The sequence below is a fragment of the Notolabrus celidotus genome, chromosome 4 (assembly GCF_009762535.1).
Source record: "Notolabrus celidotus isolate fNotCel1 chromosome 4, fNotCel1.pri, whole genome shotgun sequence".
Lineage (NCBI taxonomy): Eukaryota > Metazoa > Chordata > Actinopteri > Labriformes > Labridae > Notolabrus > Notolabrus celidotus.
In genome coordinates, this window is record NC_048275.1 from 28,304,339 (window position 1) to 28,317,359 (window position 13,021).

The 13,021-nt window shown below is 43.7% G+C and overlaps 1 protein-coding gene across 2 annotated transcripts in view; it reads right to left on the reverse strand.

Moving 5' to 3' along the window:
* LOC117811363 (inositol polyphosphate-5-phosphatase A) overlaps positions 1–13,021 on the reverse strand; it is a 205,130-nt gene that overhangs the window by 143,607 nt on the left and 48,502 nt on the right. For both annotated transcript variants that reach the window (XM_034681599.1, XM_034681601.1), the window contains exon 2: positions 9,671–9,712. In XM_034681599.1, coding sequence (XP_034537490.1) covers positions 9,671–9,712 — 42 coding nt within the window. The remainder of the gene's footprint in view (positions 1–9,670; positions 9,713–13,021) is intronic.

Sequence of the window (13,021 nt, forward strand, 5' to 3'; positions counted from 1 at the left end):
TTCGGGTCTGGTTCGGGTCTGGTGTTTTTGCTTGAGTTTGGTTTTGGTTCTGTTTGCTTGAGTCCGGTTCTGGTTCGTTTTGTTTCGGTTCGGTTCTGGTTCGGTTCTGGTACGGTTCTGGTTCGGTTCTGGTACAGTTCGGTTCTGGTTCGGTTCTGGTTCAATTCTGGTACGGTTCTGGTTCGGGTCTGGTTCGGGTCTGGTTCGGGTCTGGTTCGGGTCTGGTTCGGGTCTGGTTCGGTTCTAGTTGGCTTTGCTTGACTTCTTGTTCGGTTCTGGTTCGGTTCTGGTTCGGTTCTGGTTCAGTTCTGGTTCGGTTCTGGTTCGGTTCTGGTTGGATTTGCTTGAGTTTGGTTCTGGTTGTGTTTGCTTGAGTTCAGTTCTGGTTTGGTTCTGGTCCGGTTCGGTTCTGCTTCGGTTCGGTTCTGCTTCCGTTGTGGTTCGGTTGTGGTTCAGTGTGGGTAAGGTTATGGTTTGTTTCTGTTTCGGGTCTGGTTCGGTTTTGGTTGGGTTTGCTTAAGTTTAGTACTGGTTCTAACCCTAATCCTAACCCTAACCCTAACCCTAATCCTAACCCAACCCTAACCCTAACCCTAACCCTAATCCTAACCCTAAACCTAACCCCAATCCTAACCCTAACCCTAATCCTAACCCTAATCCTAACCCTAACCCTAACCCCAATCCTAACCCTAACCCTAATCCTAACCCTAATCCTAACCCTAACCCCAATCCTAACCCTAACCCTAACCCTAACCCTAAACCTAACCCTAACCCTAACTCCAATCCTAACCCTAACCCCAATCCTAACCCTAACCCTAACCCTAACCCTAATCCTAACCCTAACCCTAATCCTAATCCTAACCCTAATCCTAACCCTAACCCTAACCCCAATCCTAACCCGAACCCTAATCCTAACCCTAACCCTAATCCAAACCCTAACCCTAACCCTAATCCTAACCCTAACCCCAATCCTAACCCTAACCCTAATCCTAACCATAATCCTAACCCTAACCCTAACCCCAATCCTAACCCTAACCCTAACCCCAATCCTAACCCTAACCCTAACCCTAACCCTAATCCTAACCCTAACCCTAATCCTAACCCTAACCCTAACCCTAATCCTAACCCTAACCCTAACCCCAATCCTAACCCTAACCCTAATCCTAACCCTAATCCTAACCTTAACCCTAACCCCAACCCTAACCCTAATCCTAACCCTAACCCTAATCCTAACCCTAACCCCAATCCTAACCCTAACCCTAATCCTAACCCTAACCCTAACCCTAACCCTAACCCTAATCCTAACCCTAACCCTAACCCCAATCCTAACACTAACCCTAACTCTAATCCTAACCCTAATCCTAATCCTAACCCTAATCCTAACCCTAATCCTAACCCTAACCCTAACCCTAATCCTAACCCTAATCCTAAACCTAACCCTAATAATAACCCTAACCCTAACCCTAATCCTAACCCTAACCCTGATCATAACCCTAACCCTAACCCTAATCATAACCCTAATCCTAACCCTAACCCTAACCCTTATCATAACCCTAACCCGAATCCTTCTGTTTGCATGAGTTTGGTTTTGGTTCTGTTTGCTCGAGTTTGGTTCTGGTTCTGGTTCTGTTTGCATGAGTTGGTGTAGGTTCTGTTTGCTTGAGTTTAGTTCTGGTTCTGTCTGCTCGAGTTTGTTTCTGGTTCTGCTTGCTTGAGTTGGTTCTGGTTCTGTTTGCTTGAGTTTGGTTCTGGTTCTGTTTGCTTGAGTTCGGTTCTGGTTCTGGTTCGGTTCTGGTACGGTTAGGTTCTGGTTCGGTTCCGGTTCGGTTCTGGTTCAGTTCTGGTATTGTTCTGGTTCGGTTCTGGTTCGGTTCTGGTTCGTTTCTGGTTCGGGTCTGGTTCGGTTCTGGTGGCTTAGCTTGAGTTTGGTTTTGGTTCTGTTTGCTTGAGTCCGGTTCTGGTTCGTTTTGTTTCGGTTCGGTTCTGGTTCGGTTCTGGTACAGTTCGGTTCTGGTTCGTTTCTGGTTCGGTTCTGGTTCGGGTCTGGTTCGGGTCTGGTTCGGTTCTGGTTCGGTTCTGGTTGGCTTTGCTTGAGTTCTGGCTCGGTTCTGGTTCGGTTCTGGTTCGGTTCTGGTTCGGTTCTGGTTCGGTTCTGGTTGGATTTGCTTGAGTTTGGTTCTTGTTGTGTTTGCTTGAGTTCAGTTCTGGTTTGGTTCTGGTCTGGTTCGGTTCTGGTTCGGTTCGGTTCTGCTTCCGTTGTGATTCGGTTCTGGTTCAGTGTGGGTAAGGTTGTGGTTTGTTTCTGGTTCGGGTCTGGTTCGGTTCTGGTTCGGTTTGCTTAAGTTTAGTATTGGTTCTAACCCTAACCCTAATCATAACCCTAACCCTAACCCTAACCCCAATCCTAACCCTAACCCTAACCCCAATCCTAACCCTAACCCCAATCCTAATCCTAACCCAACCCTAACCCTAACCCTAATCCTAACCCTAACCCTAACCCCAATCCTAACCCTAACCCCAATCCTAACCCTAATCATAACCCTAACCCTAATCCTAACCCAACCCTAACCCTAACCCTAACCCTAACCCTAATCCTAACCCTAATCCTAATCCTAATCCTAACCCTAACCCTAATCCTAACCCTAATCCTAACCCTAACCCTAATCCTAACCCAACCCTAACCCTAACTCTAATCCTAACCCTAATCCTAACCCTAACCCTAATCCTAACCCTAACCCTAACCCCAATCCTAACCCTAACCCTAACCCTAATCCTAACCCTAACCCTTATCATAACCCTAACCCGAATCCTTCTGTTTGCATGAGTTTGGTTTTGGTTCTGTTTGCTCGAGTTTGGTTCTGGTTCTGGTTCTGTTGGCATGAGTTGGTGAAGGTTCTGTTTGCTTGAGTTTAGTTCTGGTTCTGTCTGCTCGAGTTTGTTTCTGGTTCTGCTTGCTTGAGTTGGTTCTGGTTCTGTTTGCTTGAGTTTGGTTCTGGTTCTGTTTGCTTGAGTTCGGTTCTGGTTCTGGTTCGGTTCTGGTACGGTTAGGTTCTGGTTCGGTTCCGGTTCGGTTCTGGTTCAGTTCTGGTATTGTTCTGGTTCGGTTCTGGTTCGGTTCTGGTTCGGTTCTGGTTCGGTTCTGGTTCGTTTCTGGTTCGGGTCTGGTTCGGTTCTGGTGGCTTAGCTTGAGTTTGGTTTTGGTTCTGTTTGCTTGAGTCCGGTTCTGGTTCGTTTTGTTTCGGTTCGGTTCTGGTTCGGTTCTGGTACAGTTCGGTTCTGGTTCGTTTCTGGTTCGGTTCTGGTTCGGGTCTGGTTCGGGTCTGGTTCGGTTCTGGTTCGGTTCTGGTTCGGTTCTGGTTGGCTTTGCTTGAGTTCTGGCTCGGTTCTGGTTCGGTTCTGGTTCGGTTCTGGTTCGGTTCTGGTTGGATTTGCTTGAGTTTGGTTCTTGTTGTGTTTGCTTGAGTTCAGTTCTGGTTTGGTTCTGGTCTGGTTCGGTTCTGGTTCGGTTCGGTTCTGCTTCCGTTGTGATTCGGTTCTGGTTCAGTGTGGGTAAGGTTGTGGTTTGTTTCTGGTTCGGGTCTGGTTCGGTTCTGGTTCGGTTTGCTTAAGTTTAGTATTGGTTCTAACCCTAACCCTAATCATAACCCTAACCCTAACCCTAACCCCAATCCTAACCCTAACCCTAACCCCAATCCTAACCCTAACCCCAATCCTAATCCTAACCCAACCCTAACCCTAACCCTAATCCTAACCCTAACCCTAACCCCAATCCTAACCCTAACCCCAATCCTAACCCTAATCATAACCCTAACCCTAATCCTAACCCAACCCTAACCCTAACCCTAACCCTAACCCTAATCCTAACCCTAATCCTAATCCTAATCCTAACCCTAACCCTAATCCTAACCCTAATCCTAACCCTAACCCTAATCCTAACCCAACCCTAACCCTAACTCTAATCCTAACCCTAATCCTAACCCTAACCCTAATCCTAACCCTAACCCTAACCCCAATCCTAACCCTAACCCTAACCCTAATCCTAACCCTAACCCTTATCATAACCCTAACCCGAATCCTTCTGTTTGCATGAGTTTGGTTTTGGTTCTGTTTGCTCGAGTTTGGTTCTGGTTCTGGTTCTGTTGGCATGAGTTGGTGAAGGTTCTGTTTGCTTGAGTTTAGTTCTGGTTCTGTCTGCTCGAGTTTGTTTCTGGTTCTGCTTGCTTGAGTTGGTTCTGGTTCTGTTTGCTTGAGTTTGGTTCTGGTTCTGTTTGCTTGAGTTCGGTTCTGGTTCTGGTTCGGTTCTGGTACGGTTAGGTTCTGGTACGGTTAGGTTCTGGTTCGGTTCCGGTTCGGTTCTGGTTCAGTTCTGGTATTGTTCTGGTTCGGTTCTGGTTCGGTTCTGGTTCGGTTCTGGTTCGTTTCTGGTTCGGGTCTGGTTCGGTTCTGGTGACTTAGCTTGAGTTTGGTTTTGGTTCTGTTTGCTTGAGTCCGGTTCTGGTTCGTTTTGTTTCGGTTCGGTTCTGGTTCGGTTCTGGTACAGTTCGGTTCTGGTTCGGGTCTGGTTCGGTTCTGGTTCGGGTCTGGTTCGGGTCTGGTTCGGTTCTGGTTCGGTTCTGGTTCGGTTCTGGTTGGCTTTGCTTGAGTTCTGGCTCGGTTCTGGTTCGGTTCTGGTTCGGTTCTGGTTCGGTTCTGGTTCGGTTCTGGTTGGATTTGCTTGAGTTTGGTTCTTGTTGTGTTTGCTTGAGTTCAGTTCTGGTTTGGTTCTGGTCTGGTTCGGTTCTGGTTCGGTTCGGTTCTGCTTCCGTTGTGATTCGGTTCTGGTTCAGTGTGGGTAAGGTTGTGGTTTGTTTCTGGTTCGGGTCTGGTTCGGTTCTGGTTCGGTTTGCTTAAGTTTAGTATTGGTTCTAACCCTAACCCTAATCATAACCCTAACCCTAACCCTAACCCCAATCCTAACCCTAACCCTAACCCCAATCCTAACCCTAACCCCAATCCTAATCCTAACCCAACCCTAACCCTAACCCTAACCCTAATCCTAACCCTAACCCTAACCCCAATCCTAACCCTAACCCCAATCCTAACCCTAATCATAACCCTAACCCTAATCCTAACCCAACCCTAACCCTAACCCTAACCCTAACCCTAATCCTAACCCTAATCCTAATCCTAATCCTAACCCTAACCCTAATCCTAACCCTAATCCTAACCCTAACCCTAATCCTAACCCAACCCTAACCCTAACTCTAATCCTAACCCTAATCCTAACCCTAACCCTAATCCTAACCCTAACCCTAACCCCAATCCTAACCCTAACCCTAACCCTAATCCTAACCCTAATCCTAATCCTAACCCTAACCCTAATCCTAACCCTAACCCTAATCGTAACCCTAACCCTAATCGTAACCCTAACCCCAATCCTAACCCTAACCCCAATCCTAATCCTAACCCAACCCTAACCCTAACCCTAATCCTAACCCTAACCCTAACCCCAATCCTAACCCTAACCCCAATCCTAACCCTAATCCTAACCCTAACCCTAATCCTAATCCTAACCCTAACCCTAATCCAAACCCTAATCCTAACCCTAACCCTAATCCTAACCCAACCCTAACCCTAACCCTAATCCTAACCCTAACCCTAACCCTAACCCTAATCCTAACCCAACCCTAACCCTTACCCTAATCCTAACCCTAATCCTAAACCTAACCCTAATCCTAACCCAACCCTAACCCTAACCCTAATCCTAACCCCAATTCTAACTCTAACCTTAACCCTAACCCTAATCCTAACCCTAATCCCAATCCTAACCCTAATCCTAACCCTAACCCCAATCCTAACCCTAACCCTAACCCTAATCCTAACCCTAACCCCAATCCTAACCCTAACCCTAATCCTAACCCTAACCCTAATCTTAACCCTAACCCTAACCCTAATCCTAACCCTAATCCTAACCCTTACCCCAATCCTAACCCTAACCCTAACCCTAATCCTAACCCTAACCCTAACCCTAATCCTAACCCAACCCTAACCCTAACCCTAATCCTAACCCCAGTTCTTACCCTAACCTTAACCCTAACCCTAATCCTAACCCTAATTCCAATCCTAACCCTAACCCTAACCCTAACCCTAATCCTAACCCAACCCTAACCCTTACCCTAATCCTAACCCTAATCCTAAACCTAACCCTAATCCTAACCCAACCCTAACCCTAACCCTAATCCTAACCCCAATTCTAACTCTAACCTTAACCCTAACCCTAATCCTAACCCTAATCCCAATCCTAACCCTAATCCTAACCCTAACCCCAATCCTAACCCTAACCCTAACCCTAATCCTAACCCTAACCCCAATCCTAACCCTAACCCTAATCCTAACCCTAACCCTAATCTTAACCCTAACCCTAACCCTAATCCTAACCCTAATCCTAACCTTTACCCCAATCCTAACCCTAACCCTAACCCTAATCCTAACCCTAACCCTAACCCTAATCCTAACCCAACCCTAACCCTAACCCTAATCCTAACCCCAGTTCTTACCCTAACCTTAACCCTAACCCTAATCCTAACCCTAATCCCAATCCTAACCCTAATCCTAACCCTAACCCCAATCCTAACCCTAACCCTAATCCTAACCCTAACCCTAATCTTAACCCTAACCCTAATCCTAACCCTTACCCCAATCCTAACCCTAACCCTAACCCTAATCCTAACCCTAACCCTAATTCTAACCCAACCCTAACCCTAACCCTAACCCTAATCCTAACCCCAACCCTAACCCTAATCCTAACCCTAGGGTTAGGGTAAGAATGGTTTGTAACAGAATAAATGCACAAAATTGGGCAATTATAAGGCTTCTCATAAAAACACTGTACGTAAAAGGGTTTTCAACACAAACCATAATTTTTTGCAAAGTTAAGGTAAAATCTAGGGCTACAAAATATCCTAAATGAAGAGCCGTCCGGGAGTCGAAAGAGCTGGCTCTTCTTTGGGAGCCGAGTTAAAAGAGCCGGCTCTCTGAAAAGAGTCGAACTTCCCATCACTAAAGCACATGCTTACTACCATTTGCACTCTTAGTTGCCCTTGGAACTATTTGTATTGTAAAACGTATCAATGTAAATACTTCAGACCTGTACCATAGTGATAAACAGATAAAACTTCAACTGGAATCAAGTAAATACCACTTGTATACTTTAAAACAGAGGGTCATTTCATTCCTTGTGGACTCAACATGACAGCATTTATACTTTTCAAGTAATTGATCTTAAACACTTAAATATAAGACTCTTTGAATCAAAAGAGCACTCTACAAGGTTCATGTACCATAAAACATAAACAATATACCCCCGTTTTCGGTGAATGCATGAGTATGAAGTGAAGGAGAAAAGATGTGAAAAAAGTTGCGCAGTGTCGTTGTCTTTTCCAGCACAGTGTGCACTCAACTTTCAATGAATGGGGATGTGTTTTGTTAATCGGGTCAGGTCGCACGCAGCCATGTTGGAATAATTTTCCAGGACTATATGTGATTTTCCAGGACATTTTACTTTTTCTCCCATTTGCCAGGTGTTTTCCAGTACTGGAAAACTGGTCAACTGTTTTTTAGGTTGTCCAGGTTTTCCAGGACGCGTGGGAACCCTGTATATTGCTTTTTATTTCTGCAAAATTCTTTGTTCAACTGCTGCTTAAAAATAGATGTTGATTGACTTTAATTTATCTTTTTGCCTCCTCCTTTTCCCTCCCAGCAGTGTAATTCAGAGGACATACGTACTGCCAAGTTAAACTGTTCCAATCTGCATTTAAATATTCCCCCTTAGGGTTACAACTTTATGAAAATATCTTGCACAGTGTATTTTGTACGTTTCACAGGCACAAACTCAGCTCTTTTTTGTCTGTCACTTTTCACAGTTACAGCTGCCGCACTTCCCTTACCTCAGTGGAAAGAGTTGTGGTTAGTCAGGGGTTCCTCTGAAGATCAGAAGGTACGATATGAAACATGACTGTGCTTGAGCTGTTGCTTTTTGAATAAACAATGCACTTAGAAGGGGGAAGAGAAAGTGAATAAGATCACAGCGGCTTCAACACCAGTCTGCAAGTTCATTTTTCTTTAGATAGATGACCAACTAGATACTGTGAGTCGATGGCGATAATAAAATACATTTTAAGACTTACAATGGAGTTTTTGATGATTAAGACAGATCAGCAGAAAAGATGTTGTAGCTGCAGAAAGCACATGCCTTCAGTTGACCTAATCTACAGAGCTTGGGGGTCACGTGAAGTAGCCTCAGGGTTCTCGGTCACAGTCCCATGACAACACTTGAAGCTATAGGAACCAAAGCCAGGCCTGCAGGGACAACATCGACCAGAACGCTACTGTGGGAAATTCAAGACAGCTTTTTGTCTGAACAAGACTAGACAAGCTGCAACTAATACTGCAGTTACTTCATTCTATTTTGATGTCTGATTCATCTTCACAGTCATTTTTTAAGCAAGACATTGGTTGGTTCCATTGGTTGGTTCCATTGGTTGGTTCAGTGCCAGGGTTTGCCTTTCTTTAACAGTAAATCTTTGGTGTATGAACATTTCGTTGTACATAAAAAGACATTTTAAGATGTTGCTTCAGGCTCGGTGAAACTTTTGGTTTGTTTTAAAGTTTTTGACGTTTCATATGGCTAGGCAATTTATGTTAAAGATGTTGGCAGATTAACAGAAGAAACTCAAAGCATAAATTTAAAAAAAAAATCACATAAAATAGAATTATTGCATTTTATGTCTTACGCCTTATACCTTCTTTTGTGTTCTCAAAAGTCTTAATTTTTGTTGTAACAGTTGAAATTGTGGAATTTATTTTTAAGACATACTGTGTTGCTGAGTTTCTAGATGAACAACGTCAATATGTGGCTCTTGTGTTTTCATCCTTGAAGTTAGCTTTTGAGCTGCGCTCTTGCTGTGGACCTGTAGCCAAGCTCCTGTTTTTCCTATTGCTTCTCAACACAGCAGTAACATTAGGGTTCATGTGATTACTGTTTGCTACTGTTTTGTATGATGATGTAGTGGCCGTACAACCAAGCTTTATAAGGTTGATGTGAAGCTAGTAATTAACAAGAAGTAGATACATATTATATCCAGTTTTGGCTATCTTTACTTTCTACAACACGCACTCAAAAGCACCATTTACCAAAACACAGACCCAAACAAGACAGTGTTCAGAAATGTTCTGTAAAAGTTTTACTTCCTTGAAGCTATTGCAAAAAAAAAATGATTTGTGTTGATTCTGGTGTCTCCTGTGGGAAAAAGCTGAACTTCTTACATCTTAGCTGATCTTGTCCTGTACATGTAGTATGAGTTGTGTTTTTGGTGAAAATCTCATCCTGTATCCTTTTCAGTCAAATGTATCACACACTGAATTCTTGCCATTGTAAAGGCTGTTTGTCAGAATGCTGTTCATCTCCTGGTCTTGTACCTAAACCAGCAGCAGCATTTCCAGGCATTAAAAATAACTACATACAAATAATCAGTCTTCTTGCTGTTTGTTTCCTTTGCTATTATAAGTTGCATAAAGTCATCAGAAATAATATCAGTCTGTTTCATAACCAGATAAACCTCACCACAGTTCTAATGATGCACAAACAAGGTTAGAGAATGACATCTCCTTTGTTTGAGATGCTGCAGCTTACCTGATAAAACTCCCTCAGCCATGTCTTCTGTAGATTTTCAGGCTGGAAACAGAGATAAAAAAGAGAGACATTAGTGATGATTAGAGATGATTATAACATCACAGAAACAGCAAGGTGCAATGCATGTGAGTTCATCTGACTCCCAACGTGTGAAACATGGCAGCTTCTTCAAAGGCCATACTCCTGCAACAGTTTTGCTCGCACTCAGCTCCAAGCGCAAGTAACAGAGTAGATATGCACCGTCTGGTAAGTTTCAAGCTGTGAAACGTTTCAGTTTTGGTATGAAAGAGTTATTAACAGGTGATGACATGCAGGAGTAGAAAATCTTGGGTTATGTTTAGGCACCAAAACTACATGTTCGACTTAAAGGAACACATGAGGGTTTAGGTTCATGTGTGAATCCAGCATAATCTTCGAAAAGACGTCAGCGTTGATGTCTCCAAAATCCAACCCTGATATCCTGCATGACTGAAATATCTCTATCACAAACATTAACCACCCAGATCACACTGTTGCACCCTCTAGTTTACATCACTTGACTTCACCAGCATATCCAAACAACAAGCTACCCAGAACCGACACTACCTGGGAACGTGCAGCCTCACATTTTGGTAGTCTTGTGTCACCGACCAAGCTGCTACATTTATAGAGATGGGAGTGAGAGCAGGCTAGTTACAGCTTGTTTCAGATGCCAGGTGTAATCAGGAGAAAACATCTTTTAATCAATGACAATCACAGTGATGTATGGGTAAGAGATGTATGGGTACATGTGCAGTAACTATATAAAGCAGTGTATGCATTCAAAGGGGTCTGTTTTCTGGGAATCCCCAAAACAGGGAGGTTTCAGCAACTTTCTCTCAGGGTCAGAAAGTCTCTTCACATTACTCTCTCTATTACTTGCGTTTGGTCGGCCTATATCTGTCACTCCCTTTTTTTCGTCTCCCTCTCTCTCTCTTCCCTGGAAAAGGTTATTCCCAGACCTGGACTGGTTTGTGGAGTGGAAACAGAGAGAGGGCCCTGGGCAGTCTACCATTTAAGGAGAGATCTCCCTATGTCGATAACTAGGTCTGATGAACAGCTCTGAGTGTGTGTGTGAGAATGTGTGTGAGAATGTGTGTGAGAATGTGTGTGTGTGTGTGTGTGTGTGTGTGTGTGTGTGTGTGTGTGTGTGTGTGTGTGTGTGTGTGTGTGTGTGTGTGTGTGTGTGTGTGTGTGTGTGTGTGTGTGTGTGTGTGTCCATCCTGACAGATCTAGTCTATATTAAGAATACAGCAGGGATCTGCAGGCTCTGTAACAAAGCCCTGGTTTATTACTGCAGGAGGTGAAGTATCCTTGCAAGGCATCAGGACACTAAGCAAAACAAACACTGTGTCGCCATGACAACCCTATCTGAAAACATTTACCTATTGGACAGAAACAGTCCAAACACTTAAATAATACTAATGTTCACTCTTAAACTTCACAGATGAACAGTTTTTACATCAAAGCAATACATCTGTATGCCAACTCCCAGGGATCCCAAAAGTTAGGTCAACTCTAAGAACCAATGACTGACAGAGTATCTAAAAATGGAAGAACATTTTGAGGTTTTATACGTATTGTGATATTTTTAATTGAGCCCAAAATCCCTGGTGGCGCCTCTTCCAATTCAGCCTTGGCAGGAGTGTTTGATGTTGGATGATAATAGACATAATTTGAAAAATAACGGTAAACCACAACAGATGGCAAAAAAAAAATGCTAACAACATGTAGCCAACAAAATGCCATTACAATGCGGCAGCATAGTTTAAGTACGTACTTAAAATCAGTATCAACATTAATCTGCTTGTATAAACCAGGAACATCATAGTTATCTTTAAGGCCACCAGACCCCATTGACAGAAACATTAATTGATGAACACTGGAGTTGGTGGTCTGCCATATTTGTGTGACACACAATACAAAAATGAAAAAACGCTTGAGGCAATGGTAGATGAGCAACTCCCCATGATCTGTGATGTAGAACTACTGTTTTTATTAATGGAGTCTGGTGGCTATAATAGGGATAATGCCTGTCTCTATTCAAAGCCTTGTGTCTGTCTTTAGCTCAAAGGTACAGTTTGTAGAAATGGGAATTTCTAGCGATATCTAGCGGTCAGAGTCTAGACTAAAACACTCCCTAGCTCCTCCCATCAATGAGGTAACTGGCCTTTAAGGGCAAGAAGCTCCTGTGATGCATGATGAATGTGATCCTCTGTTTGTCAAGTTTTTACAACAAAACTTCTACCAACACACCTTCTTCAGCTCACAACATCAACCCTCTATTTTGTGGGGATCCTGTCAGAGCCTGAGCCTATCAGTGACAAAAACAAGAACTTTTATTGGACGGATTTAGTGTAGCACTGCAGCCATGGCAGCCAGTGTCATTGCTGCTGGCTTTAGAAATCTACTGGAGCAATCCTTCAACTTTTTAGTAACTGCCACTCGATTAGACCCCAATATAGAAAATAAAATTCCCAGGTTCAAAAATATTTGTTTTACCCTTTTAGTCTTGGAAAGAGCACACATCAGTGGACTTCCCAAAATGAACTTTCCCTTCAGCATTAATTGAAGAAATCTGATACGCTCCGTAAACACTAACAGATAATAAATGCAGTCAAGCACTAAAGCCTGATATATGTTGACTTTTCCAGGGGCACCTAAATGCCTCGTGTGTGTGTGTGTGTGTGTGTGTGTGTGTGTGTGTGTGTGTGTGTGTGTGTGTGTGTGTGTGTGTGTGTGTGTGTGTGTGTGTGTGTGTGTGTGTGTGTGTGTGTGTGTGTGTGTGTGTGTGTGTACCATGGTCCCAGCCTTAGCCAGATCACACAGAGTGCAGGTCTATATAAGGACATGAGCACTGGACCTTGTCTTTAGTCACATGGATGGAGGAAGAGAAAGGGGAGACAGAGACAGACGAAGGGACGGAGTGGTTCAAACCAGAGCTTCAGCTGAACATCATAATAACTCTCATGTACGTGAAAACTGAGCTGTCAGACTGGCAGGTGCAGATTGCTGTGGTTGGGTGTTATATGTCTTTCTGGGCTGAAGTGCATCTTTGGCAGACTGAAACCAAAACTGAAAATGTTTCTGTGTGTCTTAGAATAAAATGCTGACGACAATCAGTATCCAGTAAAATGACAGTCTTGAACGCATCACAGATGTTTTTATAGTCCTTAAGACAAGCTAAAAGCTAGAAGCATGAAACCTGTTTCCACAAATGAACTATCCCTTCAAGACTTTGGTTGGATAGGTCCAAGATATTTAAAAACTAAGCCAGTTCATCTGTAAAATCTGAAGTTGTTGGCTGTAATGAGTCTGCCGGAGGGAATTAAA